This window comes from Haliotis rubra, unplaced genomic scaffold, assembly GCF_003918875.1.
Source record: "Haliotis rubra isolate DU_JTF1 unplaced genomic scaffold, ASM391887v1 Scf1120, whole genome shotgun sequence".
NCBI lineage: Eukaryota > Metazoa > Mollusca > Gastropoda > Lepetellida > Haliotidae > Haliotis > Haliotis rubra.
Window position 1 is genome coordinate 128221 of NW_025765027.1, and position 22202 is coordinate 150422.

The window sequence follows — 22202 nt, forward strand, 5'->3', positions numbered from 1 at the left end:
AAGTTCCCTTGGAATTTTCTGAAAGTGTCTTAGATCAGACTAGTAAGGGAATTTTTGTCCCATCTAAATAATTAAAATTGTCTCAAAGTTTAAAAAAAAGAGAGATGGTATATTTTAGCGATGATTCAAATAAAGTAATACTTGCAAGTCGAAGCTTGTGAGAATACAGGAACCAGTTTTACATTCGCATTCACTCGTCAAGTCACTCCAACTCAGATGTGTATTTCCAACAATGATACCAATATGATATTGGTCCGAGGATTACAAAATATAAAGTACATTCTGAGTGCTGATGCATCACTAAGATGAGTTTGTGTGATAAGTTTGTTTTGTTACAGTCTTATTCCGGTTGAGACTTTCATTCTATAAGTACATCTTAATCAGAACCCATTGATGAATAAAAGTTAGTTTGATAGCAATTTCAGATGGATAATTTCATTACCTGAATTTATCTTGTTCAGAAACCCATAATGTTTTGAATCACGAAGTGATAAGTTTGTTCTATAGTAATTTCAGATGTATAATTTCATTCTCTAAATACATCTTGTTCAGAAACCCAATGATTAATGTTTTTAATCATAAGTCACATATTTTGTTTTAGTGATCTTACCCATGAATTGATAAGTTTGTCTTTTGGTAGTTCAATTGAAGACTATACAGTGAATTTGTTGAGTTTTTTTAAATAAAAAATTGACCACACTTTTGAGTACCTTATAGTAGAACTATAACGATGCACCGAACTATCAATGAATTGCAATTGTTGAGTTACCTTCTGTCACGCATGCATGCACGCACACACAAACACACACAAATAATTTTCTTGTTTTGCACTGAATTGGCATAAAGTGCTCTTACTGACAAAACCTGCAAAAAAAATAACATGAATAATGATTTGAAGGAAAAATCTTTCAATGCTTCACCACAAGGCATTGTCACAACATGGCATGGTATCCTTGAAGCCATTCTTAAGTCTGGGATTCAAGTTACTTGTCAGTTATCAAAAGAGACTGAAACTACTTCAACTTATGTTTATTTCATATAAACTATACATTCATTTGGGATGTAAATGAGACAATTCAAGGTGAGAAACACTATTGCAATAGTTGTTGCAATAGACTATCGCATCACATTAGTATGTTGCAATAGACTATAGTAGACTGTCCATATCACAATAGTTGTCAGTAGCAAGGTAGAACCTGATACAGAGATAATATATGTTGTTTTATTCACTACACAGCTAGTTCTTCATTATCAAATGAATTAAGAAAGACACCATTTCCCACATAAACAATCTGTGCAATAGTAAATTTACAACTGTTTTAAAAGTTCAAAGGAATATATTAGTATAGATAGTTAAAGCTAAATCTATGAATAGACCGGTGATGGACCACCCATCAGTAGTTACCAACACTGCTGATAATGGGATATACGAGCAATAAGGAATTTTTGTTTAATTGTTTGTAACTCTATAAGTCCAGTAGAATCCTGTCAATACCAGAGATAATATATGTTGTTTGATACCTGCCTGTCTGTGTAATTCACTACACAGTCTAGTCAGATATCTTCTGATTATCAAATGAATTAAAGAAAGACACCATGTTTCGCTTGACTGGCTGTTACCTGAGATATCACTACAACAAATCATGATATACCAGTAGCTACTAACTAGTTGGAGTGCAATTCATTTGGGTGATTTTCACTCAAACTGTAATGATTATGATGATTAGTATAACCTGTTGTTGCAGAGGGCTGTTAAACCAACAGCCACAGAGACTGTTAGCTCCCCCTATCCCCTTCGACAGAGACCTGAGTTGAACTACATGAGGATGGAAGGCCCCGATGATGATCATTTTCTTTGTGAGTTTCATCAGGAACAGTGTATTATAGGATATTTATATATTATTATTATAGGATATTTATATAGCGCACATATCCATGCACTAGTGCATGCTCAAGGCGCTGGTATTTTCCCCCTCGATCATTGGATGTCAATATCAACTGCACATCGTATTGTCAATCTCAACTCCCTGGGGAGTATACAACTCTTGCAGCCACTAGGCGCACTGAGTTATTGTGGCTTTCTCATCCTAACGAGGTACCAATTCACAGCTGGGTAGACTGGGACAGATAGTCACAGCACTTTGTCCAACTTCACTGCACGTTGCTGTACCCGCAACTAGGTGTTTGCACGTATTCATGTGGCCACCATCTGGTCATATACCAACGGATTCGTGGGTTCTTTTAAGTGCACAGGGTTGTGTACTGTACACTAGGGGTTGTGACAACACTGAAAGAGTCTGCACACAAAGTTGACTCCTAGGTTTTTTACACCCGGTCACAGGTGGGCTCGATCCCTGCACCTCAACCTCGCTGGATCAGTAGCCTGGCGCCTTAGCCAGCTCACCCACCGCACCCCCCCAACAGTGACGGTATTTTAGCATTGCATACAAAGAAATATTTGAAACTGGGTATTAATTCCTTCATTGTGAGTGAGTGAGTATGGTTTTACGCCGCTGTTTATGTTAGCAATTTTCCAGCAATATCACAGCATGGGGACACCAGAAATAGGCTTCACACATTGTACCCACGTGGGGATTCGAACCCGGGTCTTCGGGGTGACGAGCGAACGCTTTAACCACTAGACTACCACACTGCCCCAATACCTTCATTGTAACTGATGTAAGTGATATTTGTGCTGGGATTGGGATAGAGAACTTTGACAATGGGCCATTTTCAAGATTATTAGCCATTTCCTAAATTTAGAATGGGCCACTGCCCTTGTATCAATAGTAAACTTTTAATGGGCCATTTTTTATTCTAATGTGCAAAATGGCCGATGGCGCCTGCCTTTCCCAATCCCTGTATGTGTATTTTTATACATGAATATTTTGTGAATAATAATAATAATGGAAATCTTAGCAATGTATTCTTTGCATTAAATGCATGCTACTCAAAAGTTGAAGACCACACAGTGTGCTCAAATTACCAACACCACTGAAGATGTTTATGGGATATGATTCTGAATGGTTCTTGTAGTAGTAGTAGTAGTAGTGTCGGTGAGTATGGTTTTTTGCCGCTTTTAGCAGTATTCCAGCAATATCACGACAGGGGCACCAGAAATGGGCTTCAGTAGTAGTAGTAGTAGTAGTAGTAGTAGCAGTAGTAGTAGTAGTAGTTCCCACTGGCACTATAATTATCTTGGCAGTAATGCAAGAGGATGTCAACCTTATGTTGTGTGTAAAGAAAACACGGTTTTTGACAGACACTAACAAATCTGTAAATGTAACACATGTTATGTTTGGGATTACACTTGATGAGTAAAGAACAGATTCTAGTCCTTATGTTGGCTTGAGTATCTTCTGGGATTCAAACCCACACCCTCAGAGTCAGGCACCCAGTCGCCAGCACACAAAGTCAGTCTTCTAACATGATCAGGCTCTGTGGCTTCCACATAAAGTGGAAGTCTGACAATTGGCTGACATTGTGAGTGAATGAGTGAGTTTAGTTTTACGCCGCACACAGCAATATTCCAGCTATATGGCGGCGGTCTGTAAATAATCGATGCCAATGTCATCATTAAATGTCATTCTGTACCTAAACGTATCTGTTTCAGCAGACAATCGTGACTATGTTTTCTCAACGTTCAGTTGACGTTTTGTAAAGGTTAAGGGCGTCCGGTCTGTGCATTTGTAATTGTTTGATTGGCATTCTAGAGGTCTGTGAGTCAATAATGAAGCATAGGACTTTATGGATAACAACTTCATGTTAATTGCATAGAGCGACATTTCGATGAAGACTCTTAACCTCTATGAAGCTATTTCGCTTGATAGCAACTTCTTGTCTATTGCATAGAGCGACGTTTCAGTGTTGATTCTTTCACCGTTATCAATCTAAATAGCTATTTCGGTTTGATAACGTTTTAAGAATCTACACTGAAACGTCTCTCCATGCAATAAACAAGAAGTTGGTATTCATAAGGTTGTATGCACCACCCTACATTTCTGGAAAAGGTTACATTTGCCCGATTCGTATGCAGAATCCTTTTGCTGTGATTTTATGGCAAATATTTGTGATGTTTAATATCGTCCGAATCTTTTTCTCATGAATCTGTAACAAAAGGTTCCACAGATTTGGTTGGTTGGTTTGTTGTTTAACACCGCATTCAGCAATACCCCAGGTATATGGCGGCGGTCTGTAAATAATCAAGTCTGGACCAGACAATCCAGCGATCAACAGCATGATCATCAATGTGTGCAATTGGGAACCGATGACATGTGTCAACCAAGCCAGCGAGCCTGACCACCCGATCCTGTTAGTCGCCTCTTACAACGAGCTTGGGTGGCTGAAGGTACATTCTAATCCGGACGACCTTCACAGGTGCTGACATTGTGTGCTGGCAATTAGTTGAAGATGGCTGTCAGTCACTGGCTTAGACTTTAGCCATTACTGCATTGCCTGAATCTAGCATAATCTATTTTCATCTAGTAAACTTTGCCATTAATACTAATACTCAGATGATTTCAGAGAGATTCAAGCAATAATGGCAAGTCTTTGGCACAAAGTGTCAGGTTCTAAAATGTGTTTTATTGTATTTATGCCCTGTTTGTGTTTAATCTGTTTCAGTGAGTTCATTCAAGTTTCCTTTCAATAGTGTTTACATAAATATTTTGTACCTGTACAGATGTTATTAGATGTATGCAGGCTGTGATTTACACACTATTTCTTTACCATTTGCACCTAGTGCTGGCTGTAGTTACCAAATGACTGCAACTACTCAGCTTACAGAAATATTGAAACAAAAAGACATGGAAAGATGACCAGATGGATCTTCATTTTACTCATGACCAGACCCACTCTTCATTCCAGACCATGCGTACAAAAAGTTGTTGTGGTGTCCTGCCGTGATATTTGCTGGGAATATTCTTAATGTAAAACCCTCAATATCCTGAAATTTGTATGTTGCTTATGATTACTGTATTATGAAATCTTAGTTATTTTGATCGTGGGATTAATTTTGGCTCTTTTAGCGGAAAATGATTGTGCGTCAATAATCATACCAAGCGAAATATTCATGGTCAAGTCATGACAAATACTCAAGTAGGAACAACATGCAATTTGTTTATTCTCTTAGATAACAACATCAAAACAATATACAAAGGAATAGAGGCATATACTAGTATACTAGTAATAGCGATCACAATCAGCAAATGTTTGTTATCAGTTTGTCAGTTAATTGATAGCTGATTACTCGTAATCACAAAATGAACGAAGCTCACTTACATCAGTCACAAATCACAATGTTGACACAAGTATAATCCCACATCTCTCTGATTGTTTTAGTAATCACGATTCAATTATGGCGGCTAGCTTTGATCATTGCATTCTATGGGTTGTGAAAACTTTGTGATGGACACCATCACTCAGGCGTTTGAAATGCGAGAAAAAAAATACTGCGCTAATAGGTCTTTTGTGAACTTTCCGTGAATATTGCACCCTGTGAAAATATATATGATTACAGTACTTCAGGAGTGGCATACTTCAGGATGATTGTCTGATTTTGTCATGTCCTGCCATTTGCCAAATTTGATCATCTCATCTCATTTTTTCTCACAATGAGAAGGGAAACAGTCTCAACTGTTGTTAGTTTGACTGTGTTATAATTATAATTATTGCTATGATTTGACGAGAGGAAGTTTTTGATTTGACTGGTTGTCATTTTCTGATAGGGTCTGACATTTGTGTTGTTCCATTGTTACACTAGCATCAATAGATCATCAGTTATTGAACTAATTAGAATTGTGTTCCAGACTGTGAAGAATGCAACAAGGAGTATGAGGGAGATTGTCCTGTTCATGGACCACTACTAGTCATCTTAGACACTCAGGTTTGTACAGACAGTAAAATCTACAGGATATAATGTAGATAAGCCAGATTTTGAAGGCCTAAATATTAGGGCTGGGACGATTCACCGATGCATCACAACACATTTAAGTGTGATATAGCCATCGTATCGTGGACTGGTGTATCGATGCAAAAAGTTATAACATTTTTCAAAAAAATTAAAACGCAAAACCTTGAAATAAATCATTTTAAATCTTGATACCGTGTTATTCTTTCAAGGTGTATGTATCATGATACGTATCGTATCGTGACATAGTGTATCGTCCCAGCCCTACTAAATATTGAAATAGCATGGATGACATATTTCCAGTGTGCCCTGGCATCACCACTAAATTTATGAACATGACACTCACCCTTGATTCATTTTATGAAAAACGTGATAAATTGATTCAATGTAATGATTCAAAGTATCTTTTTGCTCCCCATCAAACTGTTTATCAGCTCAATCTCATGGCTTAATATGGGCATGGTCATTTGGAATGACAGTGGGCTAAACAGGAAATCCCATCTCAGGGATGATAACAGTTTGTGGGTTAGTTTATTGGACCTGAGGACAAATGAAGCTGATCTATTCTTGCAGTCATGATAATGTTCAGGAAATAAAGCTGTCAATTCTACAGGTTTAAAGTTTGTTTACTGATTTCTTAAACAATAAGTTGAAATGACATAATTGTTGTGATGTTTTAAGTTTAATTGGCTAATCAAAAGTTATGGGCACACTTATTTTCACAATGGCACACCTAAATTATCTGTCTGGTCCAGTATGGCACCCTTTGAAAAAAATGCACATCGATCCCTGAAAGATAATGGTTACACTTTTCATGCCTCAATACAATACAAAAGTGCTCTGTATTGCTGCAGTTGAACAAGCTTGAGAGACAGAGCTACAGATAATGTTTGGGTCATTGAGTTATGTACTCGCTTGTGTTCATCTCAATTGGGTATCCTAATTTTCCTGTCAGAAACCAAATACATTGTAACCACCTCACTCAAAATCATTTGTGTTTTCTGACATTTTCCATTAATTGTGAAAAAAATGATAAAGTTTAAATGTTGGTGTAAATGTTTGTTATTTATATTTGATCTGTAATATGAGGAACGATAAGAAAGAGTGCACGCTGCCAAGTCAGAGCTCGATTTAAGAGATGTTAACCTATTTGCACCAGGTGCAACCTGAGATGAAAAACTAGTTGCACCAGGCAAATTCCAGTTGCACTGCTTTTATTGCAATATTTAATTTAAGAAATATGCTATTGAATTATTTAGATGTTTTATTCAGAGTGTACCCACTCACAAATTGAGTTCCACCTATTGCAAGTTAGACTAATAATTAGGTTGCGCTTTGTAATTTTGAGTTGCACCGGTGCAAGTCACAAAGCACTAAATCGAACCCTGCAAGTTCATGTGCTGAAATAGAACCACCATATAAATCAGTTACTTTATTTATCCTCAGTAACCTCCATCTGTAGCACATGGGTCAGCTTATTCCTAATTCTAGTAGGTTTGCTGAATGTTAAAAACAACTACAACATGATACATTCTGCATTCAGTTTAATACAAACTTGTGTGTATGCATTCAACATTAATCTTATTTAGTATTTACAAAAATTCAAGCATATTTGTACGCAACAGAATTAATAGGAATTGAGTTTTCACATGAATATTTGCATGATTTAGGCAGATACACAGCTTATCTGTACCTCAGAAGAGATACCAAACTGCTCTAAATGAAAATTTAAAACAACTTATTAAGCAATACTATACTGATATATAAACTGCATAACTGTAAACACTATTTTCCGTATGATCGCTTCTGGGTGATGCACATAAGACACGCCACAACAGTGAGTAAACAGTCGCTGAAAATAGTCGTTTTGTTAATATTCAAGGATGTCAGCTTGCACGGAAATATTAGCTAATGGTAACCATGTCATCAGAAAGCCCTAAGCATATATACTGCAGGTCAAATATCTGTGTTTTATGCGGATTTGCGTTTGTTGAAAGATCAGTGTCAGTGACCAGGGAATTTTGTAAGTCCCGTCAAACCCCAAACAGTTGCCGTTGTCTGATTGGTTAAATCCATTTGATTGGGCCGGTCATAGGTTAGCTGAAGCTCAAAGGTTAGACCTTCTACTAGGGTTTGTTAGACTCAGTGTAGCAGTGTAACAAATAATACTGAGCCTAAATTTACTTAAACTGGTACACATGTCAACCATGATCTCTAGATGTGCCTTTTGGGGGTTAGACTAAGATATGAATTTTAGTTTTTGCAGTTTCTATGGAAACGTGACTTGGGCTGTGGCTATGAGGATGTCATCTTGTCCAGAGCAGACCTTCTAGTTTTCAAACTATACATGCTAGCTTCATTAAACTTGGTACACATATCAAGCATGATCCCTAGATGTGCCATTTGATGGTTAGACCCAGATACAAATTTATGTTTTGTGGTTTCCGTGGAAACTTGACTTACGCTTGTGACTATGAGGATGTCACCTTGTTGCTCCATGGCAACAAGTCTATAAGCTTCTAACTGAATTTGGTGGTAGTGTTCCTTTCTGGAGCAGATCTTAAAAACCTTTCAATACTCTCCTTCCACTTTGCTGTATACACTCCAAGACATTTGACATAATCATGACTAGTAGACATATTCATACTATTTTGTCGTTACTGGGGATATTGATGACTTTGTCTCTTGGTGTTTGAGTTGAAAGCCATTGTTATGGAAATGGGAAACCATATCTATTATTTAAAAGATCTCTTTATAATAATTTGCCAATTACGTGAAGATGGAATTATATAAGAAATATGTTAGAGGATATTTCAGTGGAAGAAACGCAACAGTTTTCACTTCTTTCAATGTTTATCTGGACATTATAAATGTGTTAGCTTGCATTTTCATAAAAAATAACTTATTTAAGTTGTAGGTGTTTTATTTGAATAATATGATAAAAATAACTTTCATATTTATGAACATTAGGATTAGACCTTTCAAATGATGCATGACATGGAGTAGCAATACAGTTTTACAAGCTGATATGTTCCCCGATTTACTTTTAACAAGTCAAAGAATCGAGGAGTTGATACTTTTAAAAAATAAAAAAGAAGCATTTTCACCCTGAGTTTCTCTTATTTAATGTGTGGAATATATCCAGGCCAGACATGATCATAGCCAAATGCTTTTATATATTTCTCTTTTACAGAAAATTTACTGAAATAATTATGGCTGTCAGCATGGTCAAAACATTATGTTGTTGTTTCACTGAACATGTTGATAATGATTAATGAATCATCCACTAAATTGTTATTGTCTTTGTAACAAAATATCCGCCATGAATTTCTGACATTGGTGGCATTTGCTCTTCGCCATACTCGTCAATCAAAAGGCGGAAAACTTTGAAGACCTAAATGCACGTGAAAAATATAGCTAATATAAATGCAGGCAGCAATGCGATTGAATATTTAAATGGAATGCGATTGTAACTGACTTATATAATAAAAGAATTGAAGACTTGATTTCAAATGAAAATTTCACTCAATTTACTACCGCCATGCATGTGGACCATACAGAAAAATTATGAAGGGTTCCAGGAGAACAATACAGTGATTTCAGGATCAAGGGGAGACAACTCGAGGGGTACATTAGGTATACCACTATGAATTGCTATGACCAGAGACCATATAATAGAGGGGACGGCCCCTCGAGCCAGTCGCCAAAACCATCAGCTCTACGGCTTGTACTTTCGCGCAGCCTATCTGGAAGCTGGCAAAAACGTGTGTTGACTTCAGTCGTCGATTTCGCTGCGTATTTTCATTGCAAAGGTAAGATTTGATATTTTTTCATGTATTCTCATGCATATACTAAATTTGCAACAGTGCATTAGAGGTGTATTAGGGGTGCTAAAGCATATATTTGTCTTTGTATTTGATGAATACTGTCATGTGTGCTCATTGTTCTGTAGAGAACAATGGCGGAGGTGTAAAATCGGTGAAAGTCCCGATTTTGATTTTCAATAATGGATACTAATTCTCAATACAAATCCTTAGTTACCGAGAGGGTGAAATGAAAGAAAATAAGATAAAGATTGGTATAGGGGCATTTATAAGACTGTGAGCGGTCTCGTGTAATGCGATTTAAATATGATGTTTTCGAAATATTTACTCCACAACACTTGATTTTAAACGCTTTCACAAGAACAGCTTATTACTAGCATGTTTGAAATAAACACGTCAACATTCATTTGCGATTTCCTCTTTTGCGTTGGTACACTTTTTATGGCTGTGGATCGGTTATTTTATTTTTAGATGATTTTTGGCGTAAACCCATATTTGCGCGTTGTATACTGAACATTTCAATTATGTAGCAGGCGACATAACATTCATTTTGTTCGTTAATATAAGCGAATATATATTTAAAACATTCTACAAAAGTCTCATTTACCCTAATCGTTTGAAAAAAGTATGTTTCCATTATTGTTCATTTTGATGATTATATTTGTGGAAAAGGTCCTTATTTATCATGTAACAATTCATGTATTTTTCTGTTATCATTATTCTTCCAACTGAAGTTATAGGTTAGGTTGCTATATATTATTATATTATCATACAGTACTCCAGCAGCCTGACTTTATGCAACAATGAATCAACACTTTATTTATATCATTACACTATTTATATAATAAATTATCATTTGTTTGGCAGATGCACAGGAAAAAAAGAAAGTTTTCATCAGCAGTGACAGTCGCCGAAAGGGCTACTCAAAGAGGGGTCGAGACAACAAGGTGTCAGTTCTTCCTCTCTCTCTCTGACATTCTTATTCATCAGTTCAATCAACTGTTCCTGATGATTGCAGGTAAGTAATAATGGAAGTAGAAATTCACAAATGATGTCTTTGGAAAAAAAATGAGTAACTTTGTGTTGATATTTTGTAGTTATTGGTATTTATTTATTTTATTGGTATTTGTATATCTGGTACCTGCAGAAATAAGTTTAAAATATCAAAGCAATTGTATAATCAAATATTAATATTGTGTCTTTTCTTATGTAAAACAAAGGTTAGTGTAAATTATAAAGTACAATATTCCCATCTTGAGTACTGGTAAGTAACTAGACCTAGTTTGAAATTGCATTGGCAACCAACTATTACATAATTTTAACAACTATTTAGAACACTTCAAAAAAAAAAAAATTTAATATTAATATTGTGCAACTCCATTTCAGTTCAAGAGATGCACTGTGGGACAAAGCAAGGAAGTCATTCTTCATTGAACCAACAGATACCCCATGCCTGGAAGAAGCGACAGATTCTGATGGATTTGTTAGGCTGATGAATTCTTTGTTATTTTGGACACAATTCACCAGTATCATCAGGACAACAATGTTGATGAATTTGTTGATGGCATCCTGCGATACCAGCAATATTTAACATTAAAAAAGGAGCCGTTTAAGCATGTAGATGAGCTAGGCAATTTTACAATTGCAAGAAACAAGCGTTAAAACATTACTATTGTGCAGTTTATGTTGACAATGACATAGGCTCAGTCCAGCTTTCAGTAGTCATCAAGCCATCTTTTACAGCAGCAGTATATGCACATCGACGTGACTTTGGCACAAATCCATGAATTCTAGATTGGTTTTACCTGCATTTTCTCCACTCTAAGAGATATGAAGAAACTTTTATCAAAACTGTCTACATACCATGTTTGCATCCATGTTAAGTATGAAGAGTAGATTTGCAGGACTTCATTCAGTTGGTGCAGGCATAAGTGAAGGAGCTATTTCAACAATATCTGCCTAATAATTTAACATGTAATAAAATTACATGAGTAGAAATTATGGAAATTAAAATCCAATGTACAGTCCACTTCATGGATATCTAAAATATCTGTTAATGAAGTTATATTAAGATTGTGTACAGATTTTGTATGATTTTTATGTTTTACATTTCACAATCAGTCCTAAATGGACAACATAACTATGCAGGTTGTGTTGCAAGAAGTTTATAAGTTATCATCTTCCCTTATTTTATCATGACTACAATTAATATACTTTTCTGTTATCATTATTCTTCCTAATGAAGTTTGATTATGAGTTTACCTGGGTTTAGACAGTACCAACAGCCTGTCTTATGCAACACAAAAAATAAAAAATGCACTCATTATTCAACATTATATTTATATCATAAAATTATCATTTGTTTTGTAGATGCCCAGGAAAAGAAGTTTCCATTGGTACTCATCGGAAGGGCTACTCAAAGAGCCTCAACAATATTCCCATCTTGATTAAGTAGATACACCTTGTTTGAAAGAGCATTGGCAACCAACTATTGCATAATTTTAATTTCAAATTCAGTTTAGAGTTTATTTGCAACAGTTGAAATTCACATTTACTGTGTTTTAATGAAAGAATATCTAAATGGTTGAATTTAGTAATCATTGATTAATACATACAGATCTATGGTCTATTCTACAATAAATACATTGTACATATAAGAGCGTGTGATGTTGTGTTTTAATGTTATTGGTTGCATTTTCCTGCCAAGTTAAAGTTGACACTTTGCTGAATTTTTTTTTAATTGATAGGGTAATGTAGTACAGCCCATTTACGCACTATATTTCATGGGCTCGGAGGAAAGTGACTTTAGTATTTAGTGGCTTCCCTTTGAAAAACAATAACAAAATGTCTCCATGCGGCCCAAAGCAAAATCACTGCTAGCCCTTAAACTGGCATTATGAAACATTAGCAGCTCTTGGATAATGTGAAATCGTGTTTCGTTGGGACTATAAACTTTATAATATAAAATTATGCGAATTAATATACAATTAGAATCAGAGACTATAATAAGCGTCATTTAGTGAAACACCAGCCAGTCACATTCCCTCGTGTCTTTCGAGGATTCATGATTTTAAAAATATTGTTTTGAGATGACACCCGACTGGAAATGCTTCACAGTACAATACATAATTACAAGGCGGACACTTCTAGGGTGCACCCTACCCGACTGCGTTGCCGATCGCTCTGATACCATCGCATTCAATCGATTAAAACTTTATGTAAACATAATCATGGATGATTGGCCTTATCGAGCAACACTCATGACACCTACCAATTCTTTATTGTTATTTCTGCAAGTCGATTGAAACCCGAATTTGACTCTCAACTAAAGCGATCTTGACAAATGGATGACGATATGTCCGCACACAACAGGGTGTGGTGAAACAAATCTGCACAATCTTTATAAATTCAAGGGAATTTTTACTTTCATCGACTGCTTGACCACACCCTCGTTTTGTGCCAGCGAATACTTGCAAGTAAATCTTGAGATTAGCCATGTGATGATACATTTAGTGAGCATTTGGGGATATTGGCAGCTGTAATGTTAAAAGTGCCTTTACCTGACTGGTAGTCTGTAAATTCTCAAAAAAGGAAGTATCGAGGTCCAAGTAAGTAATCATCACAGTGAATGAATTAAGTCGTCCATGGCCATGCCCAAATGTTGAAACAAATATTCCAGGCTTATGGCGACACGCATTTCGCGAATGATACACGTTCTGGGCGATGTTGTCAGTTGACATGTGCAAATGAGAGATAAGATAAAAATTAAGATTATTGTAATCAGTTTATTGGAGCTGTCCATGTAATGTTTAACTGTCAAAGCGCAGCTGGTGAAATCCGCTAAGGGAATTAACTCGGCCCGGATATTACGCAATATTATTTACGTGATTACCAGAGTGCTCATTTGCGAATGTCTAGCATCTGTTACGCATGTGTACCAGTAGAGGGAAGTTAGTAGCAGGGTGTTGATGTGTATCAGTTACATGCCAGGCGTAGCACTGATGGTTAGTGATAAACTGTTGGGGAGGGCCGTCCCTCTATTATATGGTCTCTGCTATGGCCGTGTTAAAAATTTCTTTTGATTTTGTGTATGTATCTGTGTGTCCACAGGAATAAGGCTACCAGAATCAGGCCGGAATGTTTCGCGTTATAATTAATCATATTCATTTACCCTATATTCGTAATATTTATCATATTAAGCCTCATAGTAGATCCGTTGCAACCTTATTTATCACCGTGTTTTGGTAAAGTTATGACCATGTGGAATGAAAGTTATGCTTTTCTTCTTCTTCTTATTAAAAGCACAGTTTTTCTTAGCCTAATTGATTATAGATTTGTTGATAATCTATTTCTTTTGCCTTGTCATGATGGGATAAAAGTGTTTTGTTCACGAAATACAGGGGAAATGGTAAAATATCGGTGGGAAATTCTTAGGCTCCATATTGGTTCCATGTTGTTGAATTTAACTTCTTGAAGGGAGTAAGGTAGGTGGGCCAGATTGGGGTAGATCTATTTGATACAGATTTCAAGGGTTTTATATGGAAGTTCCTTTAAAACATGCCTGTTTGATTGGAAACATTTCTTTCATCTCTCTCTCTGCAAATATAATAATGGGAAAAAGAAACTGTGCATAACAAAATTTGCGTAAAATAGAAGTAATATGAAGTTATAAAAATAAACATGGAGCAAAAGCACTTTGCATGAAACTTGATGTCACGTGTCGCATGGCATGTGCACTTTGTGCACAATGAACTTCCTCATTTTTGCATGCTTTTTTCTCACCTGAAGTTCACACACCTGATATTGAATATTGAAGAATGGTTGATTATTCTCAAGCATCTGAATGTTGTGGAAAACATGTTATTTTTCAACCTAAACTGTGCTTAAGTCTTGCCACAGCTTACAGAAAATCAGCAGCACTCGCGTTGGTATGCTGGAGACTGGAATTTCCCAAAATGAAGTGGCCAGACAATTTTGGTGTCCATCCAAATACGATCTCCATATGGAGACCTATTCAACATAATAACGAACACAAGAGGTTTGCCTCAACCTGTGCGTCCACATCAGCAAAGACAACCACATTTGGCTAACCCACCTAAGGAATTGTTTTTCAGACTGCCAGTGTGACTGTATTTCTGGCTTTCATCCAATCATTGCCATGACTGTACAGAACCAACTAAGGGAGGACAACATCCAGCCCCCAACAGCCTGCAATACATCCAGTTTTGCTCCTTTACCGTCTTGCCTAGAAACATACAGAATCTCGCCTATGTGTCTACTGATATCAATTATATCAACACAGTTGATAAAGTTACAAATATCAAAAGGCTTGCCGAGGATATTTTCACCCTTTATCAACGGTGTTGATAAAATTTATATCAGTAGACACTAAAGAATAATTCTATTTATCATAAGAAATCATTCTTCATTAGTTTTCAATGAAACATATACATCTCTCAACACTGTACTACCATTAGACTTGCGGTGTAGCGATGTCATAGCATTGTGACAGTGTGCAAGTTAAGTGACACCATAGCATTGTCAGGGCATTAATGCACGAAATCTACTGTCAAAGCGATATCTCTAGGAGATATATGATCTCACACAAAGCGATATCTCATGTAGAGAACACAGTTTTGGATGATAAACATAGCATCTAAGTTACAGGAGACAAGATCAGGATGGTGTTTTTATTGACTGATGAGTCAAGATTACATCTGGACAGCTCAGATGGCAGGGGAAGGCTGTACAGATGGCGAGGTGAACAGTATGTTGGCGGGTGCGTTGTTCATTGTTAACAGTTTTCTGGTGGAAGTGTTATGGAATGGTTACCGGTAGGCATCACATCTGATGGTGGGACACAATAGGTCATTATCCCCGCCCGGCGTTTAAGCGAAGCAGAGGATATAATTATAGGCTCCGTCTGTCCGATGCGATGCGTCGCAATTGGAATATCTTAAGAACCATTCTCTAGATTCTTTTCATATTTGGTACCTAGTTTCATCAGAGTATAAGAAAGGTCCAACTCAGGTTTGGTGACCTTGACCTTCATTTCAAGGTCACAAGGGGACTTTAACATTTTACCTGCATGTTAAGCTATATCAAGAACCGTTCTCTGGATTTTCTTCATATTCAATACCAAGCTTTATCTAGGGAAGGCACAGGGCCCAGTCAATTTGGTGACCTTCACTTAATTTTCAAGGTCACAGAGACACTTTGAAGATTTCAGCATATTAACCTACATGTTATGCTTGTCAGCGAGATACTTCAAGAACCATTCACTGGAGTTTCTTCATATTTGATACCAAGCTTCATCCAGGGAAGGTGCAGGGCCCAGTCGATTTTGGTGACCTTCACTTAATTTTCAAGGTCACAGAGACACTTTGAAGATTTCAGCATGTTAAATTGCATGTTAAGATAGTCAGTAAGATATCGCATAAAAATATTCACTGGATTTTCTTCATATTTGACACCAAGCTTCATCTAGGGAAGGCCCAGGGTCAATTTTGGTGACCTTCACATAATTTTAGGGTCACGACTACACTTTGAAGCTTTCAGCATGTTAACCTGAATTACGGTTCACTGGATTTTCTTCATAGAGTTTTAAGACTTCTCTTGAATGTTTTCAATAAGCAATTTCTTAAGTACTAGTTTTGCATATTTCATACACTATGACATTAATGTCAAGGTTAAAGTCAGTCTTGAAAATATGTGTGTGTGTTTGAACAACTAAAGAGCCAGATATTAAGAGAGGTTGATTAGTCATGTTTTGTTGACATTTAACTTCATCTTAAACTTTCATTACTATATAAGTTTGATTTGATAATTTGCGGTGGGGATAATGTCCCCTTAGTGACAATGCTTGTTGTCAATGGCAATCTGACAGGGCTGTATGATACAGGTATGTGATTATTCAGCGTCATGTGCAGCTGTTCGTTCAAGGACAGAGACATAAGTTCACACTTCAGCAAAATAATTCCTGGTCCCCATGTTAGCGTGTTGTGACAGATTTCCTGAGACAGCAGAACATTCTGGTTCTCCCTGGCCAGCTGTTTCTCCAGACCTGTCCACTGTCTGCTTGGGATGAAATGGAATGACGCGTTTACATCAAGCCGAGAATCAGCCATTGGCTTTAACTTACTTAGGACAAGCGTTGGTTCAGATATAGAGCAACATTCCCCAAGCTTTCTTCAATCGCCTTATGTCGTCTGTGTGTGAGTCAGTTGTCAAGCCTGTATAAACGCCAATGGTGGACACACATAATACTGCGACTGTTTACTCCCTGGTGTGAATAATGGCATCCTCCATGTATCACTTTCGGAAGCGATCATGCAGAAAATAGCATTTGGAATCATTCAAGTACAAACGTTTTCGAAGGTAGAAGTTAAAGCGTTATGTCGCGAATGTTAACTTTCACGATTTGGTAAGCTGTGTTCCTAATTGGTCAGTTCAAAGGGTTAGCAGATGTGACCTCCTGCTAGGGTTTGTTATCCCCGCACTGCGTTTTATGCGTGGGGGTGTAAAATGGAGTGTGTTGTTCGTCTGTCTGTCCGATCCGTCCGTTGCACATTTGTCTCTTCTTGAGCAAAACTCTAAAACGGTTCAATATTTCTTCACCAAACTTGGCACACAGATAGAGCTGGTGGTGTACTGGTGCCTTTTGGTAGTTTTGGAATTCTGAATAAAATATTTTTGGCATTTCGTGGCAACAAGTTCGACTTAGACTGAAATTAGTGGTAGTGTTCTTTCCGGAGCTGAACTCTAAAACCGTTAACTATTTCTTTACCAAACTTGGCACATAGATTGGTCAGGTGGTGTACTGGTGCCTTTTGGTAGTTTTGAAATTCTGAATAAAATATTTTGGCATGTCCATAGCAACAAGTTCGATTAGACTGAAATTAGTGGTAGTGCTCTTTTCGAGACAAAACTCTAAAACCGTTAACTATTTCTTCACCCAAACTTGGCACATAGATAGATCTGGTGGTGTACTGGTGCCTTTTGGTAGTTTTGGATTTCTGAATAAAATATTTTTTGGCATTTCCATGGCAACAAGTTTGACTTAGACTGAATTGGTGATAGTGCTCCTTTCTGGAGCAGAACTTTAAAAACCTTTCCATACCCTCCTTCAACTTTTTCTTTATACACACCTAAATATTTGACATAATCATAACTCGTAGACAATAATCATGAAGAGTATTTTGCTATTACTTGGGGACATTGATGACTTTGAGTTCTTGTTAGACTTAGTATAGCAGTGTAACGAATAGTACTGAGCCTAAGTTTACTCATTCTCTCCCACAGAGGTTACTTGTCATATCTTCCTACGAACCTCTGTTCTAATAATGGCCATATTTCCCGTTCTCGTAAAAATCCCCTAGAGGCAAAAGATCGCAAAACAAATTATCTCCCTTCTTTCTATCCAATCAGAACACCTGTTACATCGACTTAGATTCAACTTAGACTAACACAAGCAAATGTGAGGCCACAAATATCCCCCATCTGCCGGGGGACTTGTGTTGATGTTACACACAAGACTTTTAATGGTTAGCGTGTCCGTTGTCAGCGAGGGGCGATGGAGACGCCTCTGATCCGGCCATAACATGACTGAGTTCTGTCTAGAAGAAACGTTTGCGCATCGCGCAGGGGAAGAAGGTTTAGTTTTCGAGAAGTATCACGAAAGGAAATTACCGAGGCCTTGCGGTAATGATCACTTTTGAAACATCGCTTATTGCACAACTAAATCTGATTGCCTCCAATCCACGAAGTCTTGAACGCTCACACCATGAAAGGGCCATATTAGAACAGAGGATGGATATGACAAACAGTTTACACATGGATACGCATAACAGGGGACCATAAAACCATGCCCCTTATCACAATGCTACAACTTATAATAATGCACAGTTACTTTATTCAAGTAGTAATACAGTCATAATATGTCATAATTCCAGTAGTATATGTCATCAGAAATTCATGTCTCCTTTTGGTAACAGTTCATGTTAACTAACAGTGTTATATTTTCTCAAATAACATATATTGAAACTTTCAAAATGCATGTTTGAATTTTGGTGATATTTTCTAAAACATCAAAGTAAGTTCTAAGTATTTAGGAAGGAGATTATGTCATTTATTCTCTCTTTTTTCCTTTTCTCTCAGAATCTCACCTATATGCAGGGCATAAGTGTTTTAAAGCATTATATTTCTGTCTGATTTCTGTCTCTTATTATTCTGATACTTAATGTGTGGTGTTCATGTTTCCATATGCAGGTGTTGTCTCTAAGCAAGAAGGGTGAACGAGCCGAAAAGACACTTCCACCAGGTCTTGAGATTAAACAATCCTCAATCCCAGATGCTGGCCTTGGTGTGTTTGCCCAAACCGACTTCCCAGCACGCTCAAGGTTTGGTCCGTATCAGGGAGACATCATTAAAGATGCTGATATAGCACACAACTCTGGATACTGTTGGCAGGTACAGAACCAGAGCCAGACTGTGCAATAGCTAGTTAATTATGGAGGGGACTAAGTTTTGGAAGGTTCAGCCCTATTTCAAACACTGCATTTAAGATGTGAAGTACTATCAAAAGAGGACGGGATGGTGGATACATGAAGCTGAAGCATATTGTTGATTCTGTTCTTCCCAAAAAAGAAAAACGTCAGTGTATTTTGATCTATATTAACTTGTAAATGATGTAAGCTGTGCAGAAATCCAGTGTGAAAAGGAAACACCATGAGGGAATGCTGACCTACTGACCAACAATATGCTGTAGTTATAATTTGTAGTTATGCTTTTGAAACTTTCTTTTACATAATGTACTCACTATTAAAATTACAAATATTAACAAAACTTTTGCAGCAGTGATGTAATCGGCTGTCACGATAATACCATTGCTGTCAAATGTAACAACATGATTATCCCCGCAACGTCGATTCCATCCGCGTCTTTCGCGAGGGTATTAAAATGGACTCATGGATCTGGTGGTGTACTGGTGCCTTTTGGTAGTTTTGGAATTGTGTTGGCATTTCCATCCGTAAAACTGAAATTTGGTCTGTTTTCCAGAGCAGAACTCTAAAACCGTTCAATATTTCTTCACCAAACTTGGCACATACATGGATCTGGTGGTGTACTGGTGCCTTTTGGTAGTTTTGAATTTCTGAATAAAATATTTTTGGCGTTTCCATGGCAACAAATTTGACTTTAGACTCCTTTCTTGAGCAGAACTTTAAAAACCTTTCAATACTCTCCTTCCACTTTTCTATATACACACCTAAATATTTGACATGATCATAAATTCCAGAGATAATCATGAAGAGTATTTGCCATTGAGGGGGATATTGATGACTTTGTCTTCTTATTAATTATTGCACTGAAGATGTTTTGAATGTTTCTGATATGGAAAGGTTTAATCTAATTCAAAACAGATACGCCAGTCTGATTTTAATACTGCCAGGTACCTCAGCAAAGAAATTGAACAACTTATCAGGAAGACGTTTTAATTATACAAGTGTTGCGGGGGATATAAAAAGCATCCGGCATATAAAAAGCGTCCGTCACACTTTGTCCGGAGCATATCTCCTAAACTATTGGTGATAGCTTAACCAAACTTGGTACACATGTCAACCATGATCCCTAGATGTGCCTTTTGGGGGTCAGACCCAGATGCGAATTTTATTTTTTGCTGTTTCCATTGAAACATGACTTAGGCTGTGGCTATGAGGATGTCTTCTTGTCCGGAGCAGATCTCCCAAACTATACATGCTAGCTTTATCAAACTTTGTACAGATGTCAAGCATGATCCTTAGATGTGCCTTTTGGGGTTAAGACCAAGAAATGAATTTTTTTTGGTGTGGTTTTCATTGAAATGTGACTTAGGCCGTGACTATTAGGATGTCATCTTGTTGCATTTCCATGGCAACAAGTTAGATCTTTAAAACTTTTCAATACTCTCCCTCCACTTTGCTGTATACACTCCAAAACATTTGACATAATCATAACTAGTAGACATATTCATAAAGAGTATTTTGCCGCTGAAGGGGATATTGATGACTTTATCTTCTTGTTGAAGTTATCATGTGAGCAGGTTTCAGGGATCGGGGAAGGCAGGGGCCTTGGGCCATTTTGCACATTGGAATAAAAAACTGGCCCATTAAAATTTTGAAGTTTACTAGTGATACAAGGGCAGTTGCCAATTCTAAATTCCTAAAATGTCTAATGATCCTGAAAATGGCCTATTATCAAAGTTCTCTATCCCAATACCTGAGGTTTACTTTTCAAACAATGTATAGTCATGCTGAAAAATTAACTTACCAGAAATTATACATATATTGAAATACCGCCCTAACTACAATTCCCTTAGAAGTTAAGTGCGGCAATATTTGTTTGTGTTGCAGGTGTGTGTTGTCTTCTCTTCTTGACATTGATGGCTACTGAGTTTCAGGTCTGTGAAGATGGTCGTGGTTCTCACTTTGTGGATGCTGCCAATATGGAGACTGCCAACTGGATGAGATTCGTGAACTGTGCTCGGACAGAAGATGAACAGAATGTTACAGCTTATCAGTTCGAGGGAAATATATACTATCGATCGTACAAGCATATTTTACCAGGTGAACTTACCTATACAGAGAAACCATTCTGCATTTCATTGACTTAAACAGCACATGGCAAAACCCTTCTTATTTTTGGTATATTCAGTATTTATTGAAAAGATCTCGATTTTTTTTGTGAATATACACTTAACTAAGAATGAGTTCTTAACCCATTCAACACTGCGATTAATCGGCCAGGCAGTAGTCACGTCAAACTGAGACATCATTTTAGGAACCTACCTGACTTATGATTCATATATTAAACCTATAACATTTCACAATGTCTGAAAACACATATTAAATTTCATTTGATCATATATTATCGTCAGTATTAAAATTATAAGTTAGCACAATGTTATTGAAAACGATTCTCGGACACATGCTTCGGCAGCGGGTCTACAATAACATTGTCAAAGAGCAAAGTAACGATGTTTCGAGGAAATCATTAAATAAATTGAATAAACTAATGAATAAAATCAACAATATCATTCATAAAAGTTGTCAAATGTACATATAAAATTACTATTTCCATCTTTTTGTGCATGCAATCATCATAGTGATGTAAGTCATGTCACTGACAAGTGACATCTCGCCTCTATGTTTACGCTCGGACACAATGTTAAATTGGTATTACTTCTCAAGAGGAAATGTAGAGCAGGAATTATGCTTGTCTGAAACAAAAATAAACAGACTGGTTGCTAATGGAAGATTTATTGTGTATTTTAGGTTGTAGGGCTGCAACAAATAAACTTTGAGATGACCCCCGACTTGAAATGCTACACAGTACAATACAACAAGGCTAGACACTTCGGTGCACCCCACCCGCCTGCCTTGCCGATTGCTACGCTACCATCGCATGCAATCGATTAAAACTTAAAGTGAACATAC

The 22202-nt window shown here is 37.0% G+C and overlaps 1 protein-coding gene across 1 annotated transcript in view; it reads left to right on the forward strand.

The window, feature by feature from the left end:
* The first annotated feature begins 1711 nt into the window (after window positions 1-1711).
* LOC124290061 (zinc finger protein 345-like) overlaps window positions 1712-22202 on the forward strand; it is a 29874-nt gene continuing 9383 nt past the window's right edge. The window contains exons 1-4 of the mRNA XM_046726753.1: window positions 1712-1857; window positions 5808-5884; window positions 19000-19200; window positions 21167-21332. Coding sequence (XP_046582709.1) covers window positions 1821-1857; window positions 5808-5884; window positions 19000-19200; window positions 21167-21332 — 481 coding nt within the window. The 5' untranslated portion in view covers window positions 1712-1820. The remainder of the gene's footprint in view (window positions 1858-5807; window positions 5885-18999; window positions 19201-21166; window positions 21333-22202) is intronic.